This window comes from Chlamydomonas reinhardtii, chromosome 3 (genome assembly GCF_000002595.2).
Source record: "Chlamydomonas reinhardtii strain CC-503 cw92 mt+ chromosome 3, whole genome shotgun sequence".
Taxonomy (NCBI): Eukaryota; Viridiplantae; Chlorophyta; class Chlorophyceae; order Chlamydomonadales; family Chlamydomonadaceae; genus Chlamydomonas; species Chlamydomonas reinhardtii.
In genome coordinates this window covers 999,604-1,014,299 of record NC_057006.1, presented here as the reverse complement: position 1 = coordinate 1,014,299, position 14,696 = coordinate 999,604, and the positions used below count along the sequence as shown (strand labels likewise).

Sequence of the window (14,696 nt, the reverse complement as noted above, 5' to 3'; positions counted from 1 at the left end):
ACGCAAAAGCCATCCATAATACCGTGGACTCACTTGCGATAGAACATCCAGCCCCGCTTCGCCCCGGGCGCACTGGGGACCTAACTGACTGTGTAACCTGAAATGGGACATGCTGGAACAACACGACGGCGTTGTCGGGGTCATGGACGCCGCGCTGCAGCTGCACGGCTACCCGGCCGGAGTGGGCGGCGCGACCCCGACACGGCACGAGACACACAAAGCCCAGGTGGCGAGGGGGAGCAACGCAACACGAGAGTTCGAGGAGCAAGGCAGGCACGCGGCGCCTAAAATTCCTTAAACGGGCCAGGCTGGCCGGTGGCACTAATCCTCGAGCACCACAAATCACATTTCGATTGATACTCATGCGAAGTAGTCAGGAACTGCTGCCTCATCACGCCATACGCAGCACGAGCAACACCAGCACACGCTTGATCCGCCATGCATCGGTACCCTGTAGCAGTTGGGGGCCGCTGGAGGCGTGTGCCAGCACGGGCACCGCAAACGGGAATTTACGTCTCCTAACTGCCACCGATACAAATCTGAAAACCCTGAAGTCCTATCCTCGCATACTGTTCTCATTAGTTGTCATGGCTTTCCACACGCCCTCGTCAAGATAGCCAAAGTAGCCGTCGCGTCCGCCAGGCCACGTTGCCCTTCTCCTCGCTCTTGACCCATGGCTTAGCGCCCAATGCAACACCAACCTCGCCTCACAAACATGTCAAGTACGATGCATTCGCAAACCACACGGTCAATTACTTAGGTGCCTTAATGCTCTTTAGGCCCTTGGCCCCCTTTCCACCGCCCCCGCCCCCCGCCACGGGCTTGCTGGCGGCGCACTCGCGGCACACGAAGGCGGGCGGCTCGTCCAGCTCGTCAGCGATGTCGTTGCAGCGCGTGTGAGACCACACGCCGCACACATCGCAGGCAATCATGCGTTCGCCGTCGTCGTCCTGCAGTGCGCGCAATGCAGTGGCGGCGGCCGGCAACAGCAGGTGCAGGCGTGTCAGTGTGTCAGGCGTAACAGCAAGCGGACAACCATCAGGAGTTGCTTCCTGCGGGGCACACCTAACACCGCCTTCAGAGATTAACATGAACAGCCGAGTCCACGCTCACCTGCGTACCGCACAGGCAGGCCACGCGCCACTCCTCCGGCCCGCCCGTGTGGCGCCACCGCGTGTCCAGGTCCAGGCCGCTGCAGCGCACCACAACCACTGTGGAGCCACCGGCGCCTGCAGCCCCGGGTGCCTGGGCCCCGGCAGCCGCTGCTGGGGCGGCGGCTGTGGCGGGCGGCGGCAGGAGGACCAGCGGCGCTTCGTCACCGGCAGCAAGTGCCTGCAGCAGAGTTCGTTCGTGTGCAGTCAGGTTATGGGAATATGTGGGAAGGAGTATGGACAGGCGGTGATGGGCGTGAGGCTAAGCACAGAGTAGCCGCATACCGATACACACGCTGATCATCGAAAGGCATTACCACAGACAACGGAGCTTCGATCACCTGTTCATCCACGCCCGCCACGATGCGCGTGATGGACACGCCGCTGCAGGCCGCGCTGTCACCGCCCGCGCCGCCGCCGCCGCCTGTACTCCGTGAGCAGCACATGCGGTACGTGTCCGCAAGCGCCGCAGCCGCAGCCCGCTTTAAGTCGCCAACTGTCACCACACCGCCGCTGCCCTCGCTGGCCGTCACTATGACCACCTCTGGCGGCGCCGTGTCAAGCTGCCGGGGTACCCGCGGCGCTGGCGAGTGCGCCGCCGTCGCCGCGACCGATGCCGCCTGCGCCGCGGCCGCCGCGGCCGCAGAGCGGTCGCCCCGCGCGCGGCCCGTGCGCTGCTGCTGCGTCTGTTTCTCCTCCTCTGCAACCTGCTCGTCGTCGAGCTGTAGCGACACCAGCACACGCAGCCGGCCGTCAGCGGCTGTAGCAGCTGCCAGCGTGGCGGCGGAGGCGCCGCCGTAGTCCTTGACGAAGTACTTGGTGTCCTTCAGCATCTGTACGGCAGCCGCCATGTATGACAGGCTCAAAGGCCTGGGCGCTGACGTCAGCGCGCGCTTGTTCAGCAGCGCCGCCGCCAGGTGCATGCTGGGCTTGTACAGCCGCAGTACGGCGCAGTACAGGTACTGCAGGTCACACTGCGTCTGGTCGTTGATGTACGTCAGCGAGGAGTTGTGGTGCGCCTTGCCGGGCACGACGTAGGGGTTGGTGGGCGCCGGCGGCTCGGGGTCAAATGCCGTACCAGGCGTGCTGCTGTTGTTGGTGCCGGTGGCCGCTGCGATGGCGATGGCTGCGAAGCTGCCTGGTCGGCCACGCTTCGCGCCGCCGCGCGGCATTGCCACCATGGGCCCTGCGTCGCCCCCGCCAGCCGCGTCTGTCACCGACGGCATAGAAGCGGAGCCGCCGCCGTGCAGCACCTTGTGTACATAGCTCAGGGGCAGCTCCCGCAGCAACAGGTCAAATGGCTCCCGCTCTTTGGCAGTAGCGCCCAGCACTGAGGCTATGTCGGCACTTGCACTGGCCCCTGGCGACGGCACCAACCTCCAGCCCCCGGGTGGCGGGCTGGGCACCGGCGGATAGCGCTGGGGCAGCGTGGCAAGAGCCTGCATCGCTGCAATGCTGGCAGCGGTCAGGGCACCGTCGGCGTCCATAGCGGGCGGCGCGGACTTGCGGGCGAGCGCCTTGGGCCCCTTGGGTGGCTTGGCCGTGGAGCCTTGCGGAACACGGGCTTTCCGAATGGTGGAGCTGGGGTATGCTGCCCCAAAGTCGGTGCCAGTTGCCGCTGCCGCTGCGGCTGCGGCCACTGCTGCTGACGCAGCCACGGCCGCGGCGCGGCGTGGCAGAGGCCCCGTGTCCACTGGCGTGCCTAGCATGCTGAGTGCCCGGGAGCCACGCGGGGCGCCACGGTGGCTCGCTGGCGTGTCCTTGGTCACCGTGCCCACAGCGCCCGCCGCGCCCGCCGCGCCTGTGCTGGCAGTGGTCCCCGGGCGGTGAACGGGCGTGTGCATGCCCACTTTTTGTCGCTTGCCATTTTGCAACGTGCCCGGGCTGCCACCCGCCCTGCCGATGCCGCCTGGCGAGCCGTATGATGCCTGAGAGCGGGACGACGAAGCCGGCGGCTTCCGCTTCAAGCCGGACAATGCGCCACCCTGACCGGCTGCGGCTGGCGTCCTATTGGCGGCAGCGCCGTGCCGGAAGGCGCTGGGCCCCGCGGCCACCGCACTTCCGGCCGCGGCGGCAGCAGCGGCGTCCGTGGTCGTGGGAGGCAGCACCGGAGCCGGCAGGTTGCGTCCAAGCGGTGACGTCAGGGCAGCGGGGTGCGCCACCTTGCCAAGGCGGATGCGCGTGCAGCCGCCGCGCGCCGCGTCCATGCCGTCCGCAGTCGCACCCCCGTCCGCGGTGGCGCCGTGCGATGCCGTCATGGGGGACATGGGCGAGGCCGCAGTCAAGTTGCTGGCGCCCGTGTCTGCGCGGTCCAGCTGCAGCGGCTGCTGCTGCGGGTACCCCACACCGACGGGATGCCCTGCTGCGCCTGAGCCCTCGGCGGGTGCGGCTCCATCGCCGGTGGGCCCTGAGCCCTTGGCTGCCTTTGCAGCCGCCGCCGCGGCTGCGCGGCGGGCAGCTGCGGCGGCCACACTTGCGGCGGCTGCGCCCCGTAGCCCGCCTGCCCCACTATGGCTGCGAGGCATCGGCGACTTGAGCGGCGACTTGCCGATCGGAGACATGGCAGCAGCGTTCGCACCTCCTGCAGCCGCGGCTGCCCCCTCCGGCCCGCTCTTAGCTGGCGACTGCACCGTACCTCCGCTGACGCAGCTGCTCGGTGCGGCGCGCCGCATCGCCAGGGCTGACTCCCCACGCTGGCCCGACCCCGGCCGCGCGGCCCCTCCTGAGCCCGTGGTACCTGTGGTGGTGCCTACGGCTGGGCTCTTTGAGCGGACCTTGACTGCCGCCTTGGGGCCGCCAGCGTGGCCGGCAGGCCGAGGCCCTGCGCCCGCCAGCACCGCCGCCAGCATGCGCGCGGCTGCAAGCGGCACGGAGCCTGCGGACGGCCGCGGGCCCTTGCGCGCGGAGCGCGGCCCCCGCCGTACCGCGAACCCCAGCGGGCACTTCAGCGGGTCCTCCTTCGCTCCAGCTGCCGCTGCCGTCGCCGTTGCCGCCGCGTGACGATGCCGCGGGTGGGGAAGGGACTGTGGAGCTGCAGCTGCAGCCGCCTGTGGAGCCGTGGGCGGCGCCTGCCCCGGCTGCTGCTCTTCTGGCTGCGTCTGCGGCTCTCGAGATCCCTCCTTTGAGCCAGTGGAACCGCCTGGCCGCTGCTGTGGCCGCTTCTTACGCGTGACAGCAGTCTCCGTCTCCGCCATTTGAATTGCAAGCTTGGAGGCTACGCGCGCGCGCTGTGGTCGGTGCCCGCCCGACAGCGCCGCCGTCCCCGGATGCGCCGTGCTGTCGTCCCCGGAAGGCGGCTGAGGCGGGTGCTGCTTCGGCTCCTGTGCTGGCCCCGCCGCAGCCGCAGCCGCAGCGGCAGTGGCAGAGCTCGGCACCGGCCCCGGCTCATGCTTCAGCGTCTGGACTGCCTCTGGCTTCACAGCAGGCTCCGCCTTTAGTTCCACAGCTCCAGGCTCGGCGCCGCCAGCGCCGCCCACAGCTTCAGCGGCGCCTGTTGCCGCCACGGCGGCAGCAGCCTCGGCCGCGGCCGCGCGCTTGGCCGCAGCTCGTGCGGCTGCAGCCGCCGCAGCTCCCACGAGGCGCTTGCGGCCGCCCACGGGCGGCCGAGGCGGCGTGTTCACCGGCTTGGACACCTCCAGCTTCACCACGGCATCCTCCGCCTTCAGCTCCGCCGGCTTCGCTTCCTCCGACTTCTCTGCCCCAGTAGCCGCGTCCCCGGAGGGCGCAGGCCCGTCTGTGCTGCTGGGCAGCGCCTGCATTGCGGCCACACCTGCACACGCTGGTCGTGCATCCGCAGCCGTTGCGCCCGAAGAAGACACCGGGGGCTCTGCGACGTGACCAACCATTCCGGCTGGTGCCTCTGCGGCGGTTGCGTCCGAGGGTGGAGGAGCCGGTGCCAGAACGTGTTGCTCCCGTTGAGGCTCAACGACGGGCTCGGCAGCCGAAGCCTGCGCCGGCGCGGTTGCGTCAACGAACTGCACTGCTTCCTCAGATGCAGCAGGCGCCGTGACTGCCGCCTCATCCGTAGCGGCCGCCCCATAGCCTGTGCCGGAGGTCCGCTTGCCTGCCGCGCCCTCTCCCGTCCTCGAGGTCCGCTTGCTCGCTTTGGGTGCCCCGGCTGCGGCTGCGTCGCCAGTGCCCGAAGCCCGCTTGCCAGGCGCTGCCGCGCCGCCGGTGTCCTCCCCAGTGCCGGAGGTGCGCTTGCCTCTCCCCGTGGCCATGATGGCGGCATATACCGGAGGTACCGCGTCAGTGTCAGGGTCGTGCTTGAGTGGTTGAAGGCCGGCCGCCGTCACAGCACCGTCCGCGGCCGCATTTGGTGCTGCTACATCTGAAGCAGGCGGCGCCGCAGAGGCCGCACCTGCTGCCTCTGTCCCATTCGCCTGCCCAGCTGCCTGCTCCGCGTTACTGTGCTGCGGGCCGGCAGCCCCCGAGGCATCAGGTTCTGCCTTCACCGCCGGCTGGCTTTTGGGCGTGTGGTGGTGCTGCTTCTGCTCCTGCTTCTTCAGCTTGGACAGAGTCGACTGGCTCATGAGGTAGCGCAGCTCTCGCGGCACGCGCGTCGCACCGCCGCCGCCGCCAGCACCGCCGCCAGCACCACGCTCGCTGCCCCCAGCCGTCTGCTGCTCTATCCGCGACTCCAGCAGCGTCTCGAGCAGGGCCTGGCCCTCGGACTGGTGCTCTCGGGCCATGCCTCGCCAGGCCGGCAGCGCTGACGGCCGTGCACCTGACGACTGCTGCGTGTGCGTGTGCTGCTGTTGCTGTTGTGAGTGCTGCTGGGCGCTTCCCTGCCCCTGGCCGTTAGGCTTCGAGCCCGCCTCCGCATTCGGGTGCGAGCCGGCCCCAGCGCCAGTCGCAGGTGTGGAGGGCGCCGCAGCCGCTGCAGCAGCCTGGGTGGCAGGGCTGGCGCCCGCGGATGCTCGGCTGTTGGCACCAGTGGCGAGCGCCACGCGGTTGGTAGCCTTGGCAATAGCAGCCTTCGCCGCTGCAGCCTTTGCCGTCCCGGTGCCTCCTGCCTTACTCCGAAGCTGCACAGGCGACCGTGCCAGTGCCCCGGCGTGGCCCGCTGGGCCTCCTACCGCCGCCGAGCCAGGTGCAGCTGTCTTGCGCGCGGCAGCGGCCTGCACAGCTGCCTTGGCTCCGCCCCGGCCCGCCGCCGCGGCTGCGCCACTTTGCACTGGATGCGCATCGCTGGGCCCAGCCGCAGCGCCGCTCTGCCGTCGCTCCTCGTCACCGTCGGCCTCCTTGTCTTCCTGCTTCCTGCCTGCGCCTGCAGCCCCCTTCAACACCCCGTTCGCCTTGAGTGCGCGGGCAGCGGCCGCGGCGCGCGATGCCGCCGACTGTGGCTTACGGTGGCCGCTTCGGCCGACCTTCCTGGCGAAGGGGCCGTGGGGCGGCACCGGCACTGTGTACTCGAGCGAGGCGTCCGCTGCGGTGCCGGGCAGCCGCTCCAGCCTGGTGTGGCGCACACAGCAGGAAAGCACAGGGCAAGATTTACAAGGGGAACACGGGGCGCAGCTGCTGCCTAATCGGGCAGCGCGTTTGAAGATGGGCAGCGAGTCCTTGGGCACAGCACGCTTGTCCTGGACTGGCTCTTGCAACCGCACACCTGTAGTAGTAGGACCGCGTGACGTTGTACCGGGAGCGGTAGATTGCGTAGCCGCTGATGCGCACGTTGGCCACCTGCGCCACGGAGCCAAAAGGGGGGCGTTGGGGCGCGTTAGGCAGGCGGGCAACTGGGCATGACCACAGCCACCTTGCAGCATGCTGCCACGTGGTGCTGACTCGATTATCGACGTGGTGAGTTGCCGCCACCCCGGCCGCGCACACCTGCTTGAGCACCCAGTCCAGCAGTTTGAAGTCGCGGTAGTAGTCCATCATCACGTCACGCAGCTGCAGCCGCGCCAGCCACTTGTTGTCGCAATGAGACTGCAGGGCGCAAGGCAGCGAAGACGGCTTGGTTTTACTTTAAAAGACACGAACATGCAGCACACGACAGGCAGAATAGAGGGGGATAGCTCAGAAACCGCCGGTAGACCTTGCAGCACGTAAAGCTGGCTTGCCGCCGCACGTGCGGGGTCGTAAATCGGAATGCCGGCGCCGACCGCCCGCACCTTTAGCGCGGCGAGCATGGCGTCCACGGCCCTCTGGCAGTCCCGCACGCTCATGTCCAGCTCTACCACAGCCTGTGCAAGCGGGCGGGCACGGGGGTACGTGTCAACAAGCCACACACACCCAATCACGTCTGATAAGGCCTTGATTCTTCCGCGGGCAACACACGGTCAGCGTTCAAAGTTCCTTCCTGTACTCGAGCATCGGGTCGCTCGGGACTTTGTGGCTGCGCCGGTCCAGGTTCCGTCTCCGGAAGCGCACTACCGTAAGCCTACCCATCTCGCCGCATCACCCGCACCTTGAGGTCTGTCAGCTCCTCCGGTGTCACCTCCTTGGGCAGGTCATCCGGCGCCGGGCCGATGTGGGCGCCGCATTGCAGCAGGCTGCTAGAGCGCCGCCGCTTGCCGTCACCATCAGCTGACCACGGCGCGTCAGCATCGCCGTTGACTGCCCCGGAAGCTGCATGGCGGGCCACCGGAGCCGGTGTCCCGTCGGCTTGCTGGCAGTCCTCTGCGGCCTGAGGCACAGGCGCCTCATCGCCTTCGTCAGCTTCTCCAGCGTCGGCAGACGCGCCAGCACCTGCGGTCTTTGCCTGTGGCACGGCGTCTTCGCTGTCCGCAGCGGCTGCTGCCGTCGCAGCCTGGGCGGACACCACAGCGGCACCGGCTTCGGCATCCACGCCAGTCGTCGGCGACGCATTCTGTGGCGCCGGTTCATGCTGCTGGGGTTGCGCCGCTGCGCCCTGCGACGCACTGCCTAGCTCGTCACACACCTGCCCGTCCTCCGCACTGCCGGCTGCAGGCGTCTGATCTGCCGCCGTTGCTGCCGCTTCTCTGGCAACAGGGTCCTGGGCTGGAACTCCGTCTGCACTTGCCGCCTCCACCTCAGCTGTGACTGCGCCACCGGCAGTTAACTGACTGCCGGACATGTGCACATCCACCGGCGGGGCGGAGCCAGCCACTTCTGGTGCCACTGCCACGCTCTGCGCTTCAGCGGGCGCCGCTGTTGCTTGCTCGACCTCCATTGCCTCTCCGCCTGGCCCATCGGCTGCCTCAGCTGCGGCATCAGGAGAACGCCCGGAGGCCGCGGGCGAGACATCCATGGGCGCCGGCTGCACCGCGCCTGTGCCGGGCGCGGCAGTGATGCCGCCAGCCTCGTCAGCAATGGCCGCCTCCACCGCAATCCCCTCTCCGGCATCAGTAGCGGCTGGTATGGCCTCCACAGCCGCTTCTGCATCCACATCCTGGGCGCCTGCGCTGCTCAGCCCTGGCCCGGCCACTCCAGACTCTGCAGCCATAGACTCGGCGCCGCCGCCTGGGTCGGTGGCAGCGGCCGCGCTCTCAGCGGCCGCATCCACGCCTTCACCGGCCACAAGGCCGGCTTCATCCGTCGAGGGCGCCGGCGCGCTGGCACTGGCATCCATGGTGGCCACAGCTGACGACTGCGCTGCGTCTGACCCCAGGGCCGGCACGAGCACCGCCTCTGGAGCCATGCCGTCCGCGGGCAGCCCACCCGGCCCTACAGCCGGTGCGGTGGCCGCTGGCGCGTCCACCTCCATTCCTCCTGCCGACCCGTCCACCACCGGCGGCGGAGTCATGGCGACGTCTGGTGCTGCCAGCGCGGCTGGGTCGGGGGCGCCGGGGGCGCCCACCGGGGCTGCCGACGGCCCCGCCGTCTCCGCTGCTGCGCCTGCCGCCAGCTCCGACGTGAGGGGCGCTGAATGCGGCACTGCGGCAGCCTGCAAGGAGCCCGCCGTGCTGTGTTCCAGCCCACAAGTCCCGTCTGTGAGCAGCGCTGCGTCTGACGCCTCCGCCGGCCCCGGTGTCGCCTCCGCCATAGCCGCATCTGCCGCAGCGCCTGCCAGTGCAATCGAAGCCGTGCCAGCACCGGCCTCGGCACTTTCAGACATTGGAGCAGCTGCGCTGCCCGAAGCCTCCGCCTCTGTAGCCACCACTGCTGCCGCCTCCACCATGGCTGTGTCAGCGGCCTCAGCCGCAACCACTCCGCTTACAGCCGCGGGCGCCGCCACGGACACATCCGGAGGTGCCTGCACTGGTAGCTCTAATGGCGGCCCCGCTGTTGAGGCCACCCCAGCACACGGCACGCCGTGCCCGGCTGCTGCCTCGGTAACTGCAGTCGTAACAGCGGCGTTCGCAATCACAGCTGCCGCTGGCACCACCGAGTCCGCGAGCTGCTGCTGAGCTGCCGTAGGCTGTCCCGTCTGCGCGGGCGCGGCGGCCACTGCAGGCGAAGCAGCCGGGGCGGAGACAGGCGCGGTCAGGCCGGGCGCCCCTGCTACCTGCGGCCAGCCAGGTACGCCTGGTGGCAGTGAAGCGCCCGGCGCCGCCGCATAAGCCGCACACGCCGCCGCAGCCGTAGCGGCAGCGGTGGCATTAGCCGCGCCGGAAGCCGCGCCCGGCATGGTCGCCGCAGCTGTGCCAGCAGCTGCTGCGTTTGCGGCATACTGCTGAGACGCCACCTGCGGCACGCCGTTCAGCAGCGCCCAGGGATACGCCCCGAAGCCTGCATGCATGGACGGAGCTGCCCCTGGCACAGGTATGGGTGGAGTGTACATGCCAGCGGGCCTGGGCGCCAGCTGCGGAGCCGCGTTGGGCACAACGGCCGGAACGGGTACGCCGCCCTGAAGCCCAGAAGGCCGCGCGACAGTTGACGACGTGGGGACAAACCCCGCGGGGTACTGCGGCTGTGGCGGCTGTGGGAATGCGAATGCGGGCGCAGCCTGTGGCTGGGGCGTGGGCATCGCTGCCGGTACCGTGCTTGCAGGCGGGACGTTTCCAGAGCAACCTGTAGCAGCTGCGGCTGCGGCTGCTGCCGAGGCCACGGCTGCAGCGGCTATCGCCGCGGCGGCAGCCGCTTGTCCAGCAGTCTGTGGCTGGGGCTGCACGGGTGCCGCTGTCCCCGCACCTGGCCAGGGTAGCCCCGGAGTGAAGCCGCCCGTCCCCGGAACCGCTGCCGCTGCTGTTGTCGGCTGTGGCACGCACCCTGGCTGTGGGAATGCAGGCGCCTGGAAGGGTGCCACAGGAGGAGTCGGCCAGGCGCCTGGCGTGGGCATGAATCCGCCTTGAGGCGTGGCTGCGGCCGGGAAGGTGGCCGGAGCAGCAGCAGCGGCTGCAGTGCCGCCTACCCCCACTGGTGCTGTCGCCTGTGCCGCTGCTGCACCCGGTGCAAAGCCAGGCTGGGGCGTGCCTGCGATCGGCGGAGACACGCTTCCAGTCGCAGGCGAGGTCTGCATGGGAGACACGTGGCCCGGCGCCGCTGCCTGCGCGGGCTGCAGCTGGGACTGGAGCGCGGGCGAGGTCGCCGCCAGGGCAGTGAGCGGCTGGAACATCTGCGGCGTGAACATACTGGTAATGTTAAAGCCCGGCGGAATGCCGCCCGTGGCTGCCGCCGCCGCAGCGAGCGCTGCGCGCGCTGCAGCGGCTGCCGCCGCCGCAATGGCCGCGGGCGGGAGCGCCAATGCCGGGGTCATCACAGGCGGCGTCACCGCTGGCGGCGTGATACCTGGAACCGCAGCCGGTGCACTGCCAACGGGAGTGGATGCAGGTGCTGCGGCGGCCGGCGCTGCTGGTGCTGCCACCGCCGCTGTTGGCGACGATGCCTGCCCCGCCACTGGCACGATGGTGCTGGGGTACACGTACACTGGCGCGGGTGCTGCAGCTGGTGTTGAAGCAGCTGCGGCGCCGCCGGCTGCTGCCTGTGCCGACGCTCCGGGCACTGCACCTGCTGCGGCGCCAAACTTGCCCAGCGCCGCCGCCCATGCCGCGGTCGCAGCCGCAGGCGACACAGGCGCCGGCACAGCTGGCGTCGCCGCGCTCCCCGCCGCTGCCCCCGCGGCCATCGCGGCCGCTGCCGAGGCAGCCAGCGTCGCCGCCTGCGGCGGCCGCAGGCCTGGGTAGGCATTCGCGGCCGCGCTTAGCGCCGCTGTGAACGCGGCCGTGAGGGCGATGTTGGGCCGCACCCCAGCTGCGGTGGCGTTGTACATGCCCGGGACAGTTGCCGGAGCCACGCCATAGCCGGGCATACCCGGCACGCTGGGTGGCCGCGGCGCCGGCATAGAGGCCGCAAACGGCCCAGCCGGCGGCTGTGGGGAGGGTGCCACGGCTCCTTGTGCAGCCGCGGACACGGCCGGTGCAGGCGCAGCCTGTGGAAGAGCCGCTGCGGGTGGTGGGGCCTGTGCAGGTGCAGGTGCAGGCGCTGCAGCTGCGCTTGTGGCAGCGCCGCCGGTCTCCGCATCAGCGCAAGGCACCCGTGTTTCCACGCGCCCACGCTTAGCCGGCGGCAACGCCCCACCCGTCAGGGCCTTCTTGCTGCCCGTGGCGCCCCCGGGTGCTCCGCGCTGTGCTCCCACCGCCGAAGCCGATGCCCCCGCAGCACACGCTGCATTGGCGGCCGCATCCTCTACCGCCATCGGGCCCGCACCGCCGGCGCTGGTCCCGCCGCTTCCATCCTCGCCCGTCTCAACAGCGCCACTCGTCGCTGCTATGCTGCCGCCTGTATGGCTCCCATTCTCCGTGGGCCCAGGCGCGGCCAGTGCCAGCACCTCGCCGGACCCGCCTGCGGCCGCCCGCGCCTCAAACGCTTCGTACGCCGGCAAGCTCGGCGGCGCTGGGCTGGCGCCCGCGCGTGCGGGTGTGTTGGCGCCAGAGCCCAGGTACTTCGCTGCGGAAGCAGCTTTCAGCGTCGCGATGTGCTGCGATCGGACCTAAAAGGACCGAGGGGATTCACAGCGTCAAAGACAACCAGCCAAATCATCAGTCGCAGCTTTGATGAACTGCGTGAAGACAGCACCCAAGTGCCCATACATACACATACACATATACACACGCATACACACACACCTCCTTGAGCAGCTCTGGTCTGGACACAAAGAACAGGATGCGCTGCAGCAGCTGCCCCAGTGTGGCCTCGGCGGGCATGGCGGGTGGCAGCTGCGCGTAGGTCCGCAGGATTTTGATCGCCACTGGGTCCACGCCCTACATAGGTTCGTTCAAGAAACGTGGTAGGGTGAAAGGCATACAGCAACAAGCGTGCAGTGTTGCTGCGCAAGGTGCCTGGGGGCGCGAGCAGGCTGTACGGTAGTCACAACCTGGGGGACGTGCAGCTCACAGCACGTTGAGAGCCAAGCCCTCGCGCCCATGTTCCCAGCAGCCCCCTCACACCCGTGTTCCCAGCCTCTCCCGCGCCCCCCCCCCCCCGCTGCCAGCCGCCCCTCTCACCTCCATGTCCTTGACGAGCGCCGACAGCGGCGCCGCATGGATGGCCTTCACCGCCGCCTCGTACTCCTCCGCGCCGTAGTTGAACGCCGCCCGCCCGAAGCCGTACCCCCACTTGCCGTACCAGGTGCACATGTGCGCGGCGCTGTACAGTAGCCGCAGCAGCATTGACGCCTTGTTGCTCACGTCCTCCACGCTCACCTGCACACACACGGCACGCGGTACAGAGTTGCGCGGCATGGCTTGGGTACTCTCGCATGCAGGTGTTTGCGGCATGCCAGATGTCGCTTGAGGTAACCCCAAAAGACATGGCGACATGGCACACAGTCCCCTACTCCCAAATTGGTGACTAGCCGATGTCATGCTCCTCCACACACACGCACCTCGCGAGCCCGCAGCGTTGAGCACAGCTTGTCCCACAGCCCCATCAACTCCGGACCCGCTAGCGTGTTCACGTTCGCGGCGGCGGCGGCAGCCGCGGCGGCCGCGGTTACGGCGGCGGCCGAGGACTCGTTCCCATCGCTCGTCGCTGCCGCCGCCATGGCGGCCGCCGTTGCCGCCTCGCCATCGCGGCCGTTCATTCGCAGCAGGTGCCCGAAGCCATTGCAGTGGATGACACCATGCAGGCAGTGCGTGCTGGAGTCGAAGATGGAGGTGGGCTCGCCCTCGTCATCCGCCTCGCCCTCGCCCCCGCCCTCGCCGCCCTCGCCTTTCTCTTTGCCCGGCGAGGCCGCAGCAGCCGCCGCAGCAGCCGCGCCCGCGTTCACCTCCATGCACAGCTTCAGCGGGCCGCGAGATGGGTCCAGCTTGCCTGCAGCCAAGCAATCAATACACAGATCGCATGAGGACAACACTAAATGGGGTGCTCCGGAGTGGCAGGGGCCCCAGAAAAAGCCTGGCTTTTGCACTCAGCCCAACCGGCCACCCGCACCTCTCCAATCCTGCCTAGCATGCGATGCACGCCGCAATCACGCCCCTAGCGGTGGGCAACCAGCAGCCCAGCCCAGCTCAGCCGGCCCATCCCGCCCCGGCCGAGTCCTTCACAGACGGGCCCCCTCCAGTCCTCACAAATGGAGCCCCTCCTAACCCTCCCGGCCCGGCCCTCCGGCCCAACCTGCTGCCGCCGCCTCCACCACCGCCGGCAGCTGGTCCGGGTCCGCAAGCACCGCAGGGCTCGGCAGGATAAAGTGGTAGCGCCGGTTAGACACCGGGTGGTGCTGCCAGCCTGCGTATTTGGTCAGGTTTAGAGGGGGAGGCTTTGCCAATGAGGAACTGGTCAAAAGAAATTGCCTCAGCGGGCTCTGTATGGCCGCAAACCCGTGCCAGGCCCTAACCCCCATCCCCCAACCCCACCTACCCATGTTACGACACTGGTCGCAGGTGGGAGGCGCCCCCGAGTCCTCATCGATGTGCTCCTCGTAGACGTGCAGCTTCACTGGCCCGCTCACAGTCTTATGCCTCAGCGGGACCAGCCACACGCGCGTGCTGCAAGGCTCCAGTTGAAGCGGCACGAGCTGCCCATACTGCCTCAGGAAGTCGAGAATGTTGTATTTGAACGAGTTGTAGTACTCTGGCGCTGGTACCGAGGTCGGAAGCCACGGAAACCCGCCCTTCTGAAATTGCTGAGCCATCGCTTCTGCGACTCCCTCACAACCGGACTGACATGGCAGAATACTGGCTATCCAGAGCTAGGAGCTCAAGCGATTAGCACGAGCCGGTGACGTCCTCCAGAGTGCAGACTCGAGCGCGTTGGAGCTCTCAGCGAGGCACGGTGGCCCCGCCAGCGAGCATTCTCAATTGTTGAGCTACATGAAGGCTTTCAACGCAGTAGTAGCAATCAAGCAATCGGCAATCCAGCTCAGCCTAAGTGCGAGCAAAGTCCGTCGCAAGTCAAGGTCAAGCCCTTGCAGAGGGCCGGCGCGTTGTCAAAGGCCAATATATGCTGCGTTTTCGGATGGCTCGAGTAGGCAGAATTTGGGGGCTTCCAGCGCGGTACCAGCTTCAACGATGCAACGAAGTCGATTCGCGCAGCAAGTGCGCAAACCCTTCTATGTTCGCTGGTTGTCCACGCAGCTGCTATTATAGATATGGATGTTGGTATTGTTGGTCCTGTGACACGCCCCCTTAACTTGCACGCTGGCACTAACCCCCAAGGCTCCCGCGTAATTTTGAGCCACCTCCGCCTTCTTGGCCGCCACTG

The 14,696-nt window shown here is 68.5% G+C and overlaps 1 protein-coding gene across 1 annotated transcript; it reads right to left on the bottom strand.

The window, feature by feature from the left end:
* Positions 1 to 2: 2 nt before the first annotated feature.
* On the bottom strand, positions 3 to 14,289 carry CHLRE_03g148250v5 (uncharacterized protein). The gene is made up of 12 exons (XM_043060478.1): positions 13,854 to 14,289; positions 13,611 to 13,721; positions 12,880 to 13,307; positions 12,500 to 12,697; positions 12,122 to 12,256; positions 7,561 to 11,985; positions 7,265 to 7,336; positions 6,981 to 7,079; positions 6,760 to 6,833; positions 1,493 to 6,605; positions 1,114 to 1,332; positions 3 to 950 (listed from the first exon to the last, which is right to left on the bottom strand). Exons 1-12 carry the CDS (start codon positions 14,125 to 14,127, stop codon positions 753 to 755), a joined length of 11,346 nt encoding a protein of 3,781 aa, XP_042925607.1. The 5' UTR covers positions 14,128 to 14,289; the 3' UTR covers positions 3 to 752.
* Positions 14,290 to 14,696: the final 407 nt, after the last annotated feature.

Bases quoted from the DNA above. Each gene is read 5' to 3' on its own strand.
- CHLRE_03g148250v5 (XM_043060478.1), bottom strand. From the start codon at position 14,127: ATGGCTCAGCAATTTCAGAAGGGCGGGTTTCCGTGGCTTCCGACCTCG. The intron at 12,257-12,499 runs GTGAGAGGGGCG...GAACCTATGTAG, and splicing joins CGCTCGTCAAGGACATGGAG to GGCGTGGACCCAGTGGCGAT. The intron at 7,337-7,560 runs GTGCGGGTGATG...CCGCTTGCACAG, and splicing joins AGGAGCTGACAGACCTCAAG to GCTGTGGTAGAGCTGGACAT.